We start from the raw sequence: 19,203 nt of genomic DNA, 5'->3' as shown, positions 1-19,203 counted from the left end.
TTTTTTGCTTGCATATGTTATTTTGAAGAGGAGTACTACATTCATGCAATCTATAAACTGTCAGTGCAGCGAGAAGTGGATGTCTTTATCAGTAAATTTTTTATATACATTGGTACTATTATTTACTTTTTCATGAAGCGCAGCTCAGTTCCCATGCAGAGAAGTATATGAAAGGATTTTGTTACATACCCACCCCAAAATAGTGCAGACGCAGAAGAGAATTTTGAAGAACTACTGTCATCCCTGTAGATAATAGGTGTAATATGCTTCAGCTAGATTTTCCTAAGTCTTATTTTGCCTTTTCATTGTGAACGGGTCAATGGTTGGGCAAAGCAATAGCTTCAACTTCTTTGCGTAAATTTCTAAAGGCTCTGCCTTTTCATGCCTTTATCTCTAAACACTTCTTAAATTTCTAAGGTGTTTGAGTTGAAACTGTAAAGGAAAACAGGAGATAAAGTAGTTTTAAGGAGATCTGTAAGAAAGTGAAAACTGGCAGAAGAAAGGTCCATCTGGCACAGTTTCTCATCCTCTAAACTGGCCAGTTGCAAAGAAAGCAGATCAGGAGAAGGGTAAAATGATGCTTCTTCATTTGTCCGTTCGAGCAGTCAGTGATTTAGGTACTTTCTGAACGGGAGATTGCATTCGGACGATTGTGCTTAATAATCCTTCTGTGTCTTTCTTCTGTGAATTTGCCTAATACCTTTTTGAATGCATTTATAATCTTGACATCTAAAATGTTCTGTGGCAGTCGCTTCTGCAATTTAATTATGCATATTTGTTTGTTGGAGATGTTTCTGCAGCAGGTAGCTGATAATTTAATGGAGTGCCACTTCATTCCTGTGTTTGTAGTAATAGCGGATATATTCCTTTTCATTCTGTGTATGCCATTTATCACTTATAGATCTCTGTCAAGTCCCATTGTTTCTTCTACAAGCTGAAGAATCAGCTAGTCAATTTAATCTCCCCTTGTATATCAGTCGTTTGCTACCCCTGGCCATCCTCATCTCTTCCTTCAGTGCTTTTGCTAGCCCGTTGTATTAATTTTGGGAGGAGGCCAGACTGACACGCTGTGTTCAGAGCGCAGTGGATTTACGCAGTAGCAAAATTACGATTTCTGTCTGCTCTCAACTCTTCTTCTCTCACCTTTGCTTTTTTTGACCATTAGTCAACACTGAGCAAGCGTTTTCAAGACAGAAGCCCCAAAAACCGGTTCTAAATTACATTTAGGTCTCTCTATTGTGTGATGTTTGTTAATTTAGAGCCAGTTATTTTGTATGTATGGTGGAAGATGATTATACTGTCTGCATTGTGTTGCAATTAGTATTTTCGCCTTCCATTTTGTCGGCCAGCCACACAGTTTTGCGAGATTTTTCAGCAGTTTTTCACAGACAGCTCTTGATTTCATTGTCTGTAGTCATCAGCAAGCTTTGTCGCTTCCATAGGTCAGATTTTTTTTTCAGATGATGTATAAGTACGGCTTTCAGAGCTCTGCGAGACTTCCCTGGTAACCTCCATTACTTCTGAGAGATGTCCATTTATTTTTACCCTTGGTCTCCTATTTTTAAGCTGCGAATAATCCACGAAGAGTCCTCCTCCTTTATCCCTAAGCTCTCTTTAAGAGCTTTCAGAAGATCTTTTTAATAGGTTTAAAATCCAACTTTGCCGAGATTGCATCCCCGCATACCTCCTGATGCAAAGCGCAGTGTGCAGGAGGTCCTAGACCAGCAATTACCCGTGCTGGCACGCCGACAGACAGTATTGCAGGCCATACCCAAGCTGCAATGCCCCAGTTTCCTTTGTGTGGAAACCAGGGCAGAGGAGAGGAGGAGGAGGGAGAGGGTTGGTGTTTGCTTAGGTCTCACCCCATATGGCCGTGGGATGCAGCTAGACCTGGCATGTGTGAAGCATTTCAGTCGTACAGACGTTGCCTGTATCCACCAGAACATCCTTGTGCTCCTGCAGATTCGTGAGACCTGACCTCTCTTGCCCAAAGCTGTGCTGACTTTCTTTCCTTATAGCATATTTATTTATCTATTAATGCTTCTCTTTCAGTCATTTTGCTAGATATAGAAATGAGACTTACTAGCTTCTGGTCTCTTGAGTGCTCCCTCCCCACTCCCAGACCCATTTTAAGAAATCAGTCACGTTTGTCACCTTCCACGCCTTTTATAAGGGCAATTTAAGCAATAAGCCGCACAGCACAGTTAGTAATTCAGCAATTCCGTATTTAAGTTACTTTACAGCTCATGGATGGATGCCATCTGGTCTTGGTGATTTATTACTATTCATTTTGATATTTTTTTTTTCTTTCCAAACCCTCTTCTACTCACACTTTAATCTGAAAACAGTTTTCGCACTCACTTACTGAAAAGGGAGACTCTGGTGCAGAGCCTTCCTGGACTCCTTTACGGAGAGCACTGGTGCAAAGATTTCATTTAACTTTTCTGCTATGGCCTGATCTTTCTCAAACGCTTCTTTTTCATCTCGATCATCTGTTGGCCCAGTGGATATTCTGGCAGGTTTCCAGCCTGTAATGTGTTTGAAAGGGTTTGACTGTTAGCTTTTATGACTTTAGCATGAAGACGTGCCCAATGATTTTACATTTAACTTGGCGTAATTATGCTCTCTCAGTGTTGTCTCAGCGTGACTTTGGGGCATCCATAAGCCTTTTGGGAGGGTGGCTTTTCACCTCTGTCAAGGTCCTTGGCAGGAAGGGCTAGGAATAAAGAGGTTTGTTCCTTTCGGGTGTCTGTCTGAACGTGGTGCTGCTTTAATCTTTCGGCATATCAGTGAAAACTGTTTGGTGGCATCTCCGTGCCACCATGCCTAGTGCTTCTTTTCACTATTTCCCCTATAGAGTTAAATATTAATCTTCTAGATTAGAAGAAAAATTAGGTAGTAGTTTCTCTAAACTAGCACGAGAAGAAGGCAGGCCTCGGTTGACTTCCAGAAAACGCTGGCCTTTGCATGACAGCGTGAGCAATGTCTTGATTTCTGAGGCATTGTTGGCACAAGAGGAAAATTGCTGCTGCTTGTGGAATATAGCAGTAGTTTTGCTGATGAACCACTGCAAGTGACAATGAGCCCTGGCATAATGGATATATAAAATGATACCTAATGGGCACCTTTTTCTGGCTGGTGATACCTTTTTTCTGATGAAGTTTAAAAGGGCGTTTGTTGTCATGTGTACATTATCATCACTTATTATTCAGTGTGCTATTGAAAAAGCATTTTGGTAAAGGCATAATTATGTATTTTCTCATTTAAACTGTGATTTGTCTCTTTTGGAATGCAAATGCAAACCAAAAGAGAGTATTTGGTATCTGCATTCTGCTAACTGCATAATTAACTGTTAATTCCAGAAGATACTTGGGGTTTTTTGCTCTTGATGTGCTTGGGATTTTAGGGTTACATAACTGGGTGGTTATTAAGTTGGATTTTAGCACAAGTTCTCTGTTGCCGATTGGGAGCCGAAACTCTCCTTTGGCAGTCATTATCCGTGAGCTGTTGCCAGTTCCTTTCTTGATATGCATATAAAGAGGAGGACACTTAGCCAAAACTTCAAAGCAGCTCTAAATTTCTTAGTATCAGTTACTTGGGACTGTATTCTCTGGGATCACCAGGAGGACTTTCTTGGGATAAAACTAGTTTTTAGAATTAACTCAGTGTAAAAATTGTCAAGTTTGTATGCCGGGGTGGATAAAGCTCACGAAATACCAGCTCTGTCTGTAGGTGTGTTTTAATGTGAAATGACCTTACTTGTCTGATTATCAGTGTTGAGCGTTGGTGGTCCTCAGTCTAATCCCTGCTTTTGTCCTGGGTTTGGCAGCTTCTTCTGCCAAGGTCATTGCTGTGGCGCCAGCGCTCCCAGCTACGCGCCCCTCAGTCGGCAGAGTCCCAGTCACCTGGAGAGAGATGCCTGTGGCGTTAAATGTTTTACTTTGGTAACTGTGGGTTTACACGTTCCTGTGGCAGGGCTAGGGGGTGGGAGATTGTTACTGAAGTACTTCTCTTTCAGCAACTTTTAGAGCAGGAAATACTGTGCTTCCTTGCGGGGGCAGCTTTCTCCTGTTGCATGTCAGATTCCTGCAGGAACACAGCAGCAGGAGGCATCTCCAGGACTCTTGAGCCCAATTCCCTGCTGCCACGGGAGGATCTCGCCATAAAACCTCCTTATTTTCAAAGTAGTGCCAAGGCCTTGCTGCTGTGTCAGATTAACGGGGCACAGGGTTTTTTTCTCCCCACCTTGCAGGTAGAGAGAAGAAATGCTGACTGTCAGTAGTGGCTAAAGTCAGGACAGAGCAGAGGGATTTGGGGATTGCAGGAGGAGCTGAGGTGACTCTTGGTGCCAGGTCTTACAGCTTTGCTTTATGACACGACTGCTGGCACCTGCCTGCCTCTGTATGAAGGAGCATGTACGTGGGCAATAGCTGCAGCAGGCAGTTCAGCAGCATCAGCCAAACAGTCTGGGAATGTACAAGTATGCTGAAAACCCAGACTGATAACCGGGGGCTGAGGGAATAGCACTTTGGTTTTGGTTTGGTTTGGTTTTTTCCCTGGGCCTGGTATGAGGACAGTGTTTTCCAGCTGCACGATAGAACAGGCAGCCCAGGGGCTGTGATGTTGTAACCTGGCTGAGATCCACCATGGCTTGTGTGGGCAGCAGGGTGGTCATCCGAGGGTGTCGCCTTTATGCTACCTCTAGACTAACACTTTCCTGGATAAACCACCCAATTCCCAGCCTATGTTTCCCCAATGGCAGGGTAATATTGCATTCTCTATCCCTGAGTGCTTAGGGAGAGCATCTGCTGCCTTATCAGGAGGAGGAGGAGGTCACTGGTGGTGCTGAAGATGGGTTATTTATTTTTGCTGACTTACTGACAAGTTAAAGGAAAAATGGGCACGACCCAAATTTCTCTCTAGTAGGAACTGATGGCAAAACTGACATTAATTTCAACAGGATTGAGTGTGCCTGCATTTGCCATAGATGCAAGGGAACAGGTACTTTTTCCTTCCTAGAAGGAGAAGGCTCTAAAGCTTGTTGGGGAGTTGAAGGGAGTATGTTTTTGTCTCTTTCTGCTGTGGCTTGCAGAGTGAGCAGAGATTAGAAAGTGCTGAATAAGAAATAAGTGCTGAATGAAAAGTCATAATTTAATTTTGCCCGAATTCTGCGTGTGTTTTGGCTTGGATTTTGATCAGTGCAATAAGTTAATGATGCTGCTCCAGTACTGCTGACTTTGGTTGCGTTTATGATGGCTTCAAGATGGGAAACAGGTGTCTGGGTACAGTCCATTGAGCAGAACGATGCGCAGTGTTTCCTGTTGCCGCCGCACACAAAGCAGTGCAGAGATTGCCCCTTTGCACGGAAGAATAGCTTCAGTTTTGTGCCAGGAATTGTCGTTCTGTCCCCCCCCGTTCTTCATGATGGAGCTGTTGAAGTAGAATACTCCCTCAAGAAAGAGTAAATTGTTGTTACGGTAATACGTTTATTTTTTTTTCTTTCCCCAAGAACCTCAAAACTTTTTCCAGACAAGTGAACCCCTCCTAAGGCAGGTAAGGTAATTCAGGCCAAGGGCTTTTTTGATTAGATGGTTTCAGAAGCCGAACAAGGGACTCTGTGATCCCATGTCCCTGGTCTTTTTCCCCCTTTATCCACAGCTTGCCTGCCTTGCCCTAAATGTGTCTGGTGATGTTTTACCCCTCTCTCTGACAAGTTTAAACTGACCCCTTCTGGCACGGTGGAAAGTATACCTTGCTTTCTGAGGTTTGCAAACTAGTTTTGACCTTCAGGCCTTTGGCAGGTTTTCTTGTTGGGTTGCATCTCTTTGTTTATTTGTTTTGTTTTTGTTACAGTGTTATGTGCTTTCTGAATTTCCCTGAAATCATTTAAGATGATGGACAGGCTTCAAATGGATACCGTTTTTAGTCTCGCAAAGGAAAGGCTTGTGTTTGTAAAATTGGAAAGAGTTCTTGTAGGGGAGAAGCATGTAAAATCAGGAAACACAAAGAATATCTTTGACATCAGACTTTTGCTAAACATGTTGCTTGGTCTTTCCCTAAGTCTTTTCTGAGTTGCAGAGGCCAAGGGACTAAGTCAGCTGCATGTTTGTTCCTCTAAGGTGCTGTGAAACGGGATGCCTTTGCCCAGTTTTTCTTGGGATTATCAGCAAGCCACTTGAGTACTGATGAAACTTCAAAACACCCACCACAGCTTTCCCTTTCTTTGCTTCCCTGTCTAATTTAGCAAGATGCCTTGTGCTGTGGCTTTGAATATTACCCATGAGAAAGTAAATAAAGCATGGTATCAGGTTTGGTTTGGGGCTCAGTTTCGCCTGTGAGTGAATAATCCTTGATGCGTGGGTTCCTGGTTTTGGTTACGGTCAGTTGAGTTGCAGTTTCCATCCTCAACAAGGAGATTTACGATACTAGACTTTATGATGACTTCATAAATTATAAGTTACTTATTCATAACAAGTTGTTTCTGTACAGCGTGCCTGTAGTTTCACATTTTTTGATGTGGCCGTTTGGTTTCTGGGGATGTCACATAAGGGTATTAATGAGATATATGCCTGGTTTGGTATTTAGGATGCCTTGTCTTAAACAGTTCCCTTAAACTCCCCCGGTGCGACTGCTCAAATCCTGCATCTCTGTTGTAGTTGGGTGGCTCATCCCTTGGTGATTTGGGGCATCAGTCCTGTTTCGGCCGAGCGCTCAAGCCGTTTGCCTCATGGCTTGTCCCTGCATAAAAGGATGGCTGCTTCCACGGGGCAGGGGAAGCTGGGTTGAGTTTGCCACTTTCTCATCTGTGTATTCAGCTCTCCATGGGTAGATGTTGAGGATGGACCAGGCTGGATGGGGCTTTAAGCAACCTGGTCTAGTGAGAGGTGTCCCTGCCCATGGCAGGGGGGTTGAAAGTAAATGATCTTTAAGGTCCCTTCCAATCCAAACCATTCTGTGATTGTGATAAACAAGCTGTGGTGTTGGGCTGGTACCACAGAGCTGGTCCCCATGCAGCCTGCCCGTGGAAGGAAGATGGGAGATCTGGAGTCAGTTTGGAAATAGAGTCGGCAGAGATGAGAGAAGCGAGGACATAGAGATTGCATGGGGTTAGGAGGAGATCCCAGATCAAGTGGGGAGAAAGTGAAGATGAACTCAGGGAAAGTACCAGGGAGTCTCTCAACTAGGAACACGTTTGCTGTAGTTCATTGAGAGAAACCCAATAGCAGGAACAAAACCCCTCTTCCCACCGAGGCGGTTGAGGTGCCTTGGAGGACTTTGCCAGTGGAGGTACCCACCTCATCTTCCTCCCCGGGGAAGGGAGAAGTGGCTTTTCAGTTTCAGTGGTGATGTGGTGAGCAACTTGGTGAGCAGTTAGCATGAGGTGCCCTTGGCCAAAGAGGCTCTGCAGGAGCAGGTAGAAATTGGGCAGAGTGGTAGCTGGGGATGATGGGCTGGTTGTGGCCACTCTGTCTGCCCGCGGTGCTGCAGCTGTGGGAAAGGTCAGGCAGAATGTGAGACGGGCATTAAATTAAGCCTGTAAGGAGACACTCGGGGAACTTAAGATGGATTAACTTAAGGTGTAAAGTTTAAAGCGTATTATTATGAAGGAGGATTAAGCTAAACTGAGCTAATGACACCACTTTTGAATGCGTATCCACACAGCGGGTTCAGAGCTTTGGCTCCACGCCTTTTATTACTTAAATGTACTTACCTTCTTAAATGTCCCCATAAAGATACATGCCCTTATGTTCTATATCTTCACATTCTCCATTTTCCATGTTGAGAAGTTTATATGCTGTGTCAGAGGTAGAACTGGTTTTGGTTGGTTGGTTTTTGCTTTTTATTTTTGTTTCCTTATTAAAAAAAAAAAGGCAGGGCAGGGGAAGGCAACATAGAAGTTTGTTTGAATTTTTCCCCGTGGTGGTAATGGCATTTCTGGTGGCTTGGCGGTATTTATTCTTAGATGAGGCATTTGTTAAGGAACAAGTAACTTTGCTCGTGTTATGTTGAGATGCCCTAATTTCTGTACGTCCCATCTCTTTTAATATATGAGCCATTCCTATCGCTTTAGTTTGTTGTTACTCTCATGGCATTGGGATACCTGTGATGTCAGCGTCTGAATTTTCCAAAAACTCTGTACCCTGCGAGGGTTAAAAATCAAATGCAAAGTTGAATACTGTAAACTCCCCACAAAATTCTTATCTTACATTAAACAGAGTCATGAATTAACTAACATAATTTGTAGTTAGTAATAATTTGTAAATAAGTAATAAATCAACTGAATTGATTTTTCAAGAGGGAAACTGATTTGAAATTAGAGGTTTGCTGCATGTTAAATAAACTGTTTAGTAACTAGTTCTGTGTATAATTGTATCTCACTACAAACAATGCCATCAGGTTTTCCTTGAGGGTAAACTAAAGAACAGTACCTGTAAGTAGATAAAAGACTAAATATTTAAAAGCCAAAAAAAACCAAACCAAAACAAAAACCCAAAAAACAAACAAAACAAAAAAAAAACAAACCAAAAACCTCCTGGCTTTTCCTAAAGTTCTTCTATTTAGGCAGTCATATAAAAGCAAAACAAATACAAAGACAAACATAAGAGCGAAAAAGTAAAATGTCATGAAAAAGTGCAATGCAGTGTAAAAAAAACCAAAAAACCACAGTTTTGAGTCAGGATACTTTTAGGTTAGCTGTCACAGACCGTGTTTTGCCACACTGTTTAGTGAAAGCGTAAGAAACCTGAGACAAAACCTCAGAATGTTTCGTTTTATTTGCTGTGTGGCTTGTGGTGTCAGATGAAAGCTCTGGCGCTTCTTGTGTCTGCGGAGGTCAAATGCAGGCAGGGATGGTGGCAGCTGCTGTATGTTCTGAGGCTGGAGGAACGTAACTTTGGTGTCCTGCAAAAGTAACAATGGATATAATAGACTGTTCTTTTGGAATCCTGCTAGTCTTTAGCAGTCTGAGATGTACCTTAAAATGCTTTTTTAAAAATACCAAATGTCCCTTATTAGTCATTCGCCCTTCAGCTTCAGTACGTACCCCTCAGCCTCCTGGGAAAGGTCAATTAGGAGCCACCATCATCTGTGTCCTAGACCCGTATTTGGTAATTGTGGGAAGAGCGAGGGGAGCAGGACCAGCAGGAGGGAGATCACTGTCTGGGGTTTTTTGGAGTCTTTTTCCCCAGCTGTGTCTGGGTCAGCTCAGAGGTGCCTGCAGCCATTTGGTCTCTGGTAGATAAGAACCTTGTGCAGAAGGACCTCGGGCTAGTTTGGGGTGATGTCCCCAAAGGGTGGTAGGCTGAGTCATACAGCCCCCGTCCCTGGCATAGTTGGTCATCCACGCTAAGGGTACATCCAAACACCGGGAGAGATCCAGGTGTGCTGGTTGATCCAGATGATCCAGGGTTGGCTGCAAGCCTTGGGGACGGCAGCCACCAGCCTCAGGCAGACCCGGCGCTGGAGTAGGACCCCAGCAGCTTCAGAAATGCCCGTTTCTGTGCATCTGCTGTCTTTCAATTCTGCAAATCCTTTTCTGTTTCACCCGATCCCAGTTACTCAGGGTCCCTCTGCGTGCGTGCGTAGCATGCCACCAGCGTTGAGTGTGGCCAAGTGGCGTCTGTATCTCCTCTGCAGCTCGCGGCCGGGCTTGTGTGCTCGTGCCTGCCTGCATCCAACAGCGGAGGCTGACCTTCTCAAGCAGAGGGCCAAGTGGTATTTCAGTCACAGTCCAAAGCGTTCAACGACTATTTTTTTTCTATTTGTTTTCTTCCCTGCGGTCCACGATGCACCGTAAAAATAAATAAACATGGCATTACTACTACTATTAAATTAAAAAAAAAAAGAAGCTGGAAGTTCTTAGTCTCAAGAAGAGGGTGGAGCAGGGGAAAAGTGCAGAGCCCATATAACAATGGGGAGTCTGCTTTATTAGTATTAAGGAGGAAAATAAAATCTGCTCTGGCAGTAGTGAAATAAAACACCAGGAAGATTACATCAGTCTTTGTTTGCACACAGTATGATTCTTCTCTTTCACCAGCCAATTTGTATATTTGAAAAGGCAGTTGCTTGGTTAAAATAATTAGCTGTGCTTCATCCAGTTCCCCAGTTATGTGAAAAAATGTTTGAAGAAATATATACAATTGTTGTTGAGCAATTTAAAAACAACAAAAAAAGTAGTGGCCACTGACCAGTTAGAGCGCCTTGTCTAAATACCTGCATATATATCATAGTTTCAAAAGGAGACAAGCAATTCTCGGTGACTCTTTGCTGTAGCTGTTGTGGTTTGGGATAGCGGCTTTAGAAGTATAGCAAAATCCTGACTAATTCTGCCTGAAACTTGTGCAGGACAGGTTAGTCTGGGGTTGCCTCAGGGAAGACAGACAGGGTCTGAACCTAATATATCAAAATGTATTTAAAGAAAAAAAAAAAAAGAGCAAACTGGATACAAGTCATGTATCCTTTTTATTTTACAATTTAACAGGCAAACATCTGTATTAATGAATGAGATGATCTTATTATATACTCCTTTATTCCAGACTATTTTAGATTATTATTTTGGGAAAAAAACATACAGAATTTTTTACTATTTCAGTGTTTGAATAAGAGACCGTTGCAACAATTTGACTAAGAATTCCCCATAGGAGTTCCAGTGTAGTATATTAGCAAGAACTTCAGTGACTGGGAAATCATTTCTCCTTGTTGTTCCTATACTTTCATCCTTGGAGCTAGACCTGTTGCGTTTTCAGGACAAGTAGGAAGGAGATTTTGAAGTGGAGGTTGCTCGGGGAGGATGCGTACGTGCCGCTGGCTGAGGCAGTGGTCATCCCAGTCGTTTCTTAACTTCAGTCTCCTCGGTAGACATAAAGGCAGCAACACGAAGTCATGCATTTTATTTTATTTTTGTTAAACCACTTCCCTGTTTCCCAAACCTGCCAGCCGTATTTTTATGGGACTGTGTTCTTCAGGATGAGAGGAGTCAAGATGTCTGCTGGCACGGTGGAAATCCCTGATCCCAGGGCCCTGCTGGCTCATGGACCCGATCGTGGGCAGTAGAGCTCTTCGCTGTATGTTTTCCTGTTGTCTGTGGCTGCAGGCAGCCTTGGAGGGTTTTGGGCTGGGGCCAGGGCTGACCGCCCTGAGGGGTGCAGGCTGCAGGTCCTCCTTGCCCATCCTTTCCCCCAGCTCGTCTCTGCACCAGACACTCCTGAAACTCGTTTCCTACCTGTATGTCGACTGATGGGTGATGTATCGTTTAAAACGTGCGTGCAATGGGTGTAGGTTGCCCTGTTGCAGCAGTCCTGACCCCTTTGGCAGGCTCGTTTCCATCAGCCAGGGCAGAGCTGAACAAACGCCGACAGTTCAAACACATTTTAAAACATTTTTGCCAGTTCATTGACGTCATCGGCATGTAAAACTCAAAATTACATTTGTTTCTGTTCCTTTTAGGGAGGCGGGCATTAATGCTGCCTGTGGTCTGCCGGGTAGCGAAGTGAACTGAGCCATCCGTAGGAGTTGAGCAAGGCAATGCCCGGGTCTCCCGAACCCGCAGTGGGTTTTTCTGCCAGCCCGGGAGCGTGGGGACCAGGCAGCCGTCAGGGGCTGGCAGGGCTCCACCTTCATCTCCCTCCCCCCCAGCTCCCTTACCTAACCTGAACTTTGCAGCTGCGGTGTGTCTTACTGACCTCTGCGCCGCCGGGGCTTGGTTGCCAGGTCGCACCTCGCTTTCCTCATGCCCTGAATGCACGTTGCGCTCTCCTGTATTTATCCCCTGGATTTTCTTTCTTTCTCTTTTGCAGGGAACGGATGCGCCAGTCTGCTATGTTTGAGCTGTGCCAGGGGATGCACCAGATCAGCCTGCAGTTTGTTCGCTTGCAGCTTAGCTTCGAGGAGTACACTATAATGAAAGTTTTGCTGCTGTTAAGCACAGGTAAGTTAGATTCATGGGCACGCGGGAATGCTTGAAAATATTCCAATTCACAAAGAGGTGCGGTGATTTTAACTAACGTGACAGAAAAGCCACGCTGTTTCCAGCAGGGCCACAGGAATAAGCCTGGTTTTATGTCTTAGGGTTTATCTGCACATCTTCTGTTAGCATGGGAAGTGTCTGTGCGGTTTGAATGTGACATGTGTGTTGGAAGGACAGGAGTGGCCAGGCAAGGGGCTTTGGCCCCCCTCTCTGTACAGGAACCACTGGAGTTGGCCAGGCATGCCAAAAAAGTGCAACAGCTGTAGGGACTGGGGAGAGACCCCCTCTCAACGCTCAAAGCCACTGGTTTGGGTGACTTGACGTGATCTTCAAGATCAAAAGATGTACATTGTCTGTACTGCACAATGGGGAATTTTCCAACGCCAAATGAATTGAGAACGGTAAGCGCTTTCTACAGGGCTCGGGAAGTTTAATAAATGAGAGTGCCTGCTTTATTTTTCTCTAGAGAGTTATGCTTTGAGTTTTCTTAAGATACAAAATTACATCCTGGTGTTTGTTACAGCACTGTGTAGTAATTAGCAGATCTCTTGATCTCACCTTACTGAAAATACTGAAAAACTCCCGTCCCAGTACAATTATATAAATACACAGGCAGTTTGTACGTCACTTTTCCATCAGTCTTGATGAAAAAGCCAATTGCCTGTAAACAAACTTCCTTCTGTATAACCACGCTCCTTTTTGTGGGATCCACTCAGTGACATCATGATGAGATAACGCATCAGCTTGACTGGTGGGGCATTCATGATGTCGCTGCGGTGAACTCCCCGGGCAAGAATTCCCCCCAGCAGAAGGGGGGCTGGATGCGGGGGCATTGCCGGGGGAGAGGAGGAGCGGCAGATCAAAGGGGCCGGCTGCGCTTATTCTGGCTTTCACTTGCCAGCTGTCGGCGGCAGGACGCACGCCCGAGGCTGCCGGGGCCAGGGGCTGCCCGGGCTTGTGCTGCAACGGAGCATCTCCCCACTTCGGTGGGGAGCGGAGCCCAGTGCACCCTTTGGGATCTGTCTGTCTTCTCCCATCACCCCATCTTCTGCCCTAGCAAGCTGAGGGAAGAAAACAAGCGACAGGCGTTAGTTGTGCAGCCCTGGAAGGTGCTTATCGCCAAAACTGCTGCGGGACGCCAGAGCGGGCTGATGCAGCAGCAGATTTAGACACGCAGGAGCCTCCTGAGTCCCCAGCCACGGCGTGGGCACGTTGGCTGCAGGCAGAGTTAGGTGCCTACGAAAGGGATTTGCATCCAGCCTTCAGACCTCGCCAGTCCCACCCAGCCGGCAGCTCTGTGCTTAAAGTGCTTACCTTTGAAGGAGGACGTGAAGCTGCAGTTCCCATCCTGGCTGGAGGGGGTTTGGATCCGCTAACAGAAACCTCCTGGGGCTGTAAGTTTTTTGGCCTCGGCTGCCTCTCTTCCTCCCTCCTGTTGAAGCCATTCCAGCTCTCCGGGACCAGGAGAGATGGTGCCGGCTGGAGACCGTTTTGTGTCCCAGCCCACGGGGTCAGACCCTCAGGTCCCGCTCCACTGAGAGTTCAAGGAGATGGTCTGCTGGCGGAACTGGGGCTGTGGGGAGCTGATATGCCCTGGGGTAGCCCTGTGGTGGGTGAACGGGCTTTTTTGAAGGTTGTCACGCACGGTCTTTCCAGAAGCAGCTAGCAGGGCTTAATGTGGATGTGCTCGGGGCGGGAGGTCTAGCTTCCAAAATGTTCTTGATCATGTCTGGATTGGAGATCTGGCTCTGCTGCTTTTTAATCAGCCCTAAAGGGGGAGAATCTTTAGAAAAAGAGCCTAAGGGCGTTCTAAAAACGTAGCAAGATGTCTTTAAGCTAGGTATTTATTACTTTACCCTCTTGAGAGTGTTAACTCATGACATGAGTTATTACGAGAATTTGTTGGGTGAGATCAGACTGGCCAATTAACTTCACCTAGACGGGTCCCTTTGAAACGCACACCACGATGACTAGCAAATCTACTAAAAATAGTTTGTTTTGGGAGAATCGGAATATTTACGTTAGAGAGGGGTGAGTGAAATAGGAAGGCAGACACTGATAAAACCCAGAAAGCGGCATGCGAACGGCAGCAAACCTGGTTTTGAATGATTGCACCTTGATACAACCTCATGACAGAAAACACCAGGTTTGCTTTCATTTAATTTTTTTTTTTTTTATTGAATAGTGTGATGAGCAGAGTACAAGTTATTCTGAAACTTTCATGATGACCACATCAAGGAAGTTTCACTCCATTTACATGTGGAAGAAACCACACATTACAACTCAATTGTTTTCGTGCTTTCCACAGACCATAGATTTTGGGAGCTTGCCAAAAGCATTGCTGCATTTAATAAGTAAAATCAGAAACACTGGGCAGACCTCCAGAATTTCATGTTTTGCTTGAGTTCTCTTTATTTGTGGTCTTTCTTTCTTTCTTAATAATCTGGCTGGGGTGATGGTACAATAATTTTGAGACAGAACAGTAAAATGCATAATAGTAGACAAAGAAAGAGTGGCTCTAACAGTCCTTAAGCAGCATGTAGGAATACAGGCCTGTAAATATTAATGGGACTGTAAAGCCCGTGCGTTTTGTGTAAGGGCCACAGTATGCTCCGATGGCCTTACTCATCTCGATTGGTGTATCTATAGTCATTCAGCTTGAACTGAATTTTTACAGCTCTTCCAGAAAGTCTCTTCTACCTGTCAGCTGACCAACTCAGAGATATGGCCTGCAGAGTTTAAAAATTAAAATATTACGTTTATATAATATAAATATATAATGTTTAACAAGTGGTAGGCAGGTCGGTGCATTACCTCCTAGGCTTTTTCTAAAGATTCCTCCTTGTGCCCCCTTCCAGCACTTGATGGTCACAAGTCCTTGCTGCTCATGTGGTGGTAGAGCTCCTCCTTGTTTTCCATTGCTAAACTCCGCTGGTAGATACTGGTGGTAGAAGATACTGGTGCTTTTTCTAAAAAGCTTCTACTCTGGAGCCATTTGGGCGGTTGTTGCGTGCTTATGATGTGATTGCAGTGGGATAGAAGGCAGTTCACAGGAGAAGGGAACAGATGAGAATTTCTGTCAAGATGTTAAGTCAGGGTAAGCTAAATTGGAAGATCACCTTTTTTTTCCTTTCCTTTTTAATAAGTAACTTCCCATTTAGCTTACTCTGTCATAGCTTTCTAGCTTGCTTAGAAAATAAACACAGTGTACAGTGTAGTATTTTATTTTTCTTCTGTGGACTAGCATTCAGAGATGCAGAGTAGAAAAATACTTGATGGTTAAGCATCATTCAACCAATCCAGGTATTTAAAACACCAGAACATTTTGTGTAATGTTGTTAATAACTTCTTTGGGGTTTTCCTAGAGGTCTGATCCTGTAAGTCACTGCTGTTTGGGGCAGAACCTGCTGGAGTGCAATGGTATTTGCAGTCTGTGAAGAAACAGTGTATTTGCTTTTGTAATTAGCCTTGCTGACACCGGTCACAGTACAAAGTATCAGAAAACTCTCCTTTTAGCCCATTTGTGAAACGATCCCTCTGGCAGATGGGTACTTCGATAGGACACTGGAAATGCTTGCAACTGTATGTTGTGGTCAAACCCCTGGGTCAGGATGCCGGTTTGGAAAATAGTCTTCTGTTTCATGGAGAATAATGAATCTGTTTGTTCTAGGTGTTACACAGATGCTTACTAACATTCAAAGAAATTTTAGATGTTACTTGATGTCATAAAAACGTGTCACTTGGTCTAGCATTTCTGCACGTAACAGCTGTAATTCTGTACCTTCCCCTCCTCTGCCAAGTGTGGGCAGTCGTTCAAGAATGATAAATGACTTCTTCAACTTCTAAAAAAATATCCTTGATCCATCTGCCATTTTTTGTGGTTGGGTTGTATTAAAAACAGTTTCAGCATGAGGTTAGCATGTGTCGTATTTCTGAGATGTTATCTTGTCCTCTGCCACAGCTTCTGCAATCATAGATCTGGAGAGGATGCTTGAATCACTTGAAAAATCTGTGTGATGTTGTTGATTCTTTACCAATGTCTGTAAAATTATGGACTTTGCTTAACGGTTTAATTCTTTCATCCATTAAGTAGTGTAACTTTTTAAGTATGCACATCAAAAGAATAAGCCATGCAGTTAATATTAATGTAAGACTGTCTTTTCAATGACAGTTCCCAAGGATGGTCTCAAAAGCCAAGCTGCATTTGAAGAAATGAGGGCAAATTACATTAAAGAACTAAAGAAGATGGTAACTAAATGTCCAAGTAACTCTGGGCAAAGCTGGCAGAGATTCTACCAACTGACTAAACTTCTTGACTCCATGCATGATGTAAGTATAACTCCTCAGGGAGTGCAGACAAGTTAAGCAAAAATCTCTCCATTAAGGTAAACCAGTAGTCGGTAATTGTGTTGACTAACAGGGAGAAAAAAAAAATGGAATTCTTTTTAAAGGAACACCTGAGAGAAGTTGTTAGCAGATTAATTTAAGGACAACTGCCAAGTAAAGTAAGAAAATAGAAGTCGTTAAGGGCTGGGTCCTGCTGCCTTCTCCCGTGTTAAATGGTAGCGTGTTCCTCCGATGATTCACTTAAAGCCAATAGAGCTATTTGTGGGGGCAGAGGCTCTTCAGCAGGAGAAGTGATGTTAGCTGTGACCCTGAGTTAGACAGAGCGCGCGCGTGCCTTGCTGCGTAGCCCTGCGAGATGCAATGAAAGGTGCCGGGTTGGTGTGTCATGCATCTAACATGCCTGATGTGCTAATAAATGTTGAATTTGGTGATCGTTTACAGCTGTGATTGCAATAATGATGACTTTAAATGATGTATTAAGACCTTGGAGCCATCGTGGGTATTTGAAGCATTATCTGAGCTTTTCAAGTATAAGATTCGCTGTATTGTTAGGTTATTTCTACCACCCTGTCTCATTGCAGTGCGAGGTGTTTGCTTTACGTGCGTCAGGCGTGAGATGTGACGAATGACACGAGAAACTAAAAGTTTAGTCCCAAAACACCCAGGCTGTTGGTGCCTCAGCCCAGAATGACTCTGAAGAGTTGTAGTAGGTGCCTAGTGCATGGGACCAGCTTGTGATTTCAGAAGGGGTATCCGTAACGTTGAGCTGTTGGGTTGGGACCAACCTGGTTCTGGCCAGTGAAATGGTAAGTGCAGAGATTTACCTCTCCAGATGCTTTGAGCAGCAGCGGGGTTGTATCTCCGTGCTCTCTGTAACAGAGCCTGGAGTCCCCACAGAGGAAGCTGCTGACACAGCTGTAGTGGTTTCCTCAAGCTTTTCCCCAGTGCCCCCTGAGTGCCCTGGCCACCAGTCCCTTGCCAGGGGCTATCAGGGCTGGTGTCAGTCCTCTCTGAAGCTGCACTGCATTGCAGCAAGTGACAGGAGACTCATGGGGCCAGTGAGAGCGACCTGTGGCCATGTTTGGGTACGAGAGAGGAGGGATCCTGTGAGCAGAGGCTGAAGCCCAGCAGCGGGCACTGGCCACCCCCCACTGACAACTGGTAAACTGCAGCAAAGGAGAAAACTGTCCTGCTCCCTCCTGGGTGGGCAGGGCAGTAACTCTGCTGCATGAGGAACCTACAGCGCTTCCTTTCAGAGCCTTGCATATAAATGCACTTCTTTGTACTCGACTTAAATTTCGTTTTTGTAGAGACAGTACAGTACAGTGCACTTCAGGTCAAATCTGTATAAGAGCCTGAGGTCTGTTTACAGAATGTACATATGGAATTATTTTTCAAATATTGTTCTGTTGTTCATTAAAACATTGCAAATCTTAGTGGGAGGCAGGGGGAGTACTATCAGTACTGCAGTAATAGCTCATTCTTCAGAGATCGGGTTTCTCTTGCTCCGTGCCAGCAAAGGAAGTTGTAGCGTTTTAGTGGAAAGAAAGGGGACGGGTGATAAAATCATTTGCAAGATACATCTGAACCTCGGGGCAGCATAACAAACCCCTGCATTTATGGAGCTCTCTAATCCTCTTTAGAATAGGCAGCGTCTAGGATTTGTTGTTTAAATGGGTGTGTTTGTGTGGTTAAGGTGACTTGGATGACAGACTCATACTTGCTGAGAACGCTACCGTGTCCTACAGACATTTTCCAAAACACAGCATTAACCACTGGGGGCTGAACTAACCAGAGGAAGCAGGCTGCTCTTGCATTTTATTTAATTTTTAATTAAGCTATTTTTACATTACTTTTGTTTTAATAGAGCACTTTGTTACAAAGGACTTTTTAAAGAAAGTCCCATTGTCAGCATTAAAAAGGCCGGCTGTCTGCACAACAGTGCTTCCTTTCAGAGACGATATTGGAGACTTCTTCAACAAAGGCACTTGTTTATTTTTTCTCTTTAAAACCGGGTGGTTTTTTTTGCTTTTTGGTTTTTGAAATCCATCGGAATAAATTTAGAGGGGGGAGAATGACTTTTCTCCCCGCACTGCCTGCTAGCGCAGATTTTCTCCGTCCTATCAATGTAAATGCAAATTTTCTGCTCGATTCCTTAGCATAGGAGGAACGCTTTTTTCAGCTGTCACCTATGTATTTTTAACTTACTCCATTATAATTTTAGAGGATCAGAATATATTTGGTGCCGAGTGGTCTAAGTGTAGCCCAGGCCGCGCGTTTACAGGCTGCTGCCGCCACAGCGCTGGCATTTGCAGCTCGAGCCCGAAGGGACTGGAGCAGAATTCGCGCTCGTTCAGCCCTCCAGCTGTGCCACCCCAGCAAAGCAGCACCTCGCCGTTCGCGGAGTTCGCTTTACCTGAGCGGAGCCATAAGCAACACAAAAATACTGCTCCTTTGCACCTTCGCACTTTTGCTTTCATCGACCTCATTTTTAAGTAGTCTGAGGGCTATGTGAAACAAAGCGCATGGGAATATCAGATTACAGTCTGCTTGGCTTATATAATAGGAGAAAGGGGAAAAAAAAAAACCAAAAACCCAAACAAGATGGTTTTACATTGCTCAGTATACTAAATCATTCATCCACGCCGTGAACATATGTGCAGGTAGAAAAGTGCCGAGGTGAGGGGAAAAAAAAAAAAAATTTTTCAAGAAGGCCAGGTAGGCACTTATGTATTTGAAAAAATCAGCAACTTTATTTAATGATCCATAAAGCCCCAAAGCACAAAAAGTGCAACCGAAAAATAAGAGATCGAAACCCACCCCAGGCAGACAAGATAAGCAGGGTTTGGCGCACGTGCGTGTGCACACCTGCGCCCGCCTTAGGCTGCCCG

The 19,203-nt window shown here is 44.6% G+C and overlaps 1 protein-coding gene across 3 annotated transcripts in view; it reads left to right on the top strand.

The window, feature by feature from the left end:
- Positions 1–19,203, top strand: part of NR3C2 (nuclear receptor subfamily 3 group C member 2) — a 222,833-nt gene that overhangs the window by 190,960 nt on the left and 12,670 nt on the right. For all 3 annotated transcript variants that reach the window (XM_054202137.1, XM_054202140.1, XM_054202139.1), the window contains exons 7-8: positions 11,796–11,926; positions 16,137–16,294. In XM_054202137.1, coding sequence (XP_054058112.1) covers positions 11,796–11,926; positions 16,137–16,294 — 289 coding nt within the window. The remainder of the gene's footprint in view (positions 1–11,795; positions 11,927–16,136; positions 16,295–19,203) is intronic.

Source organism: Rissa tridactyla, chromosome 5 (assembly GCF_028500815.1).
Source record: "Rissa tridactyla isolate bRisTri1 chromosome 5, bRisTri1.patW.cur.20221130, whole genome shotgun sequence".
Lineage (NCBI taxonomy): Eukaryota > Metazoa > Chordata > Aves > Charadriiformes > Laridae > Rissa > Rissa tridactyla.
The sequence above is the reverse complement of the archived record's forward strand: the minus strand, read 5'-3'. Positions and strand labels throughout refer to the sequence as shown.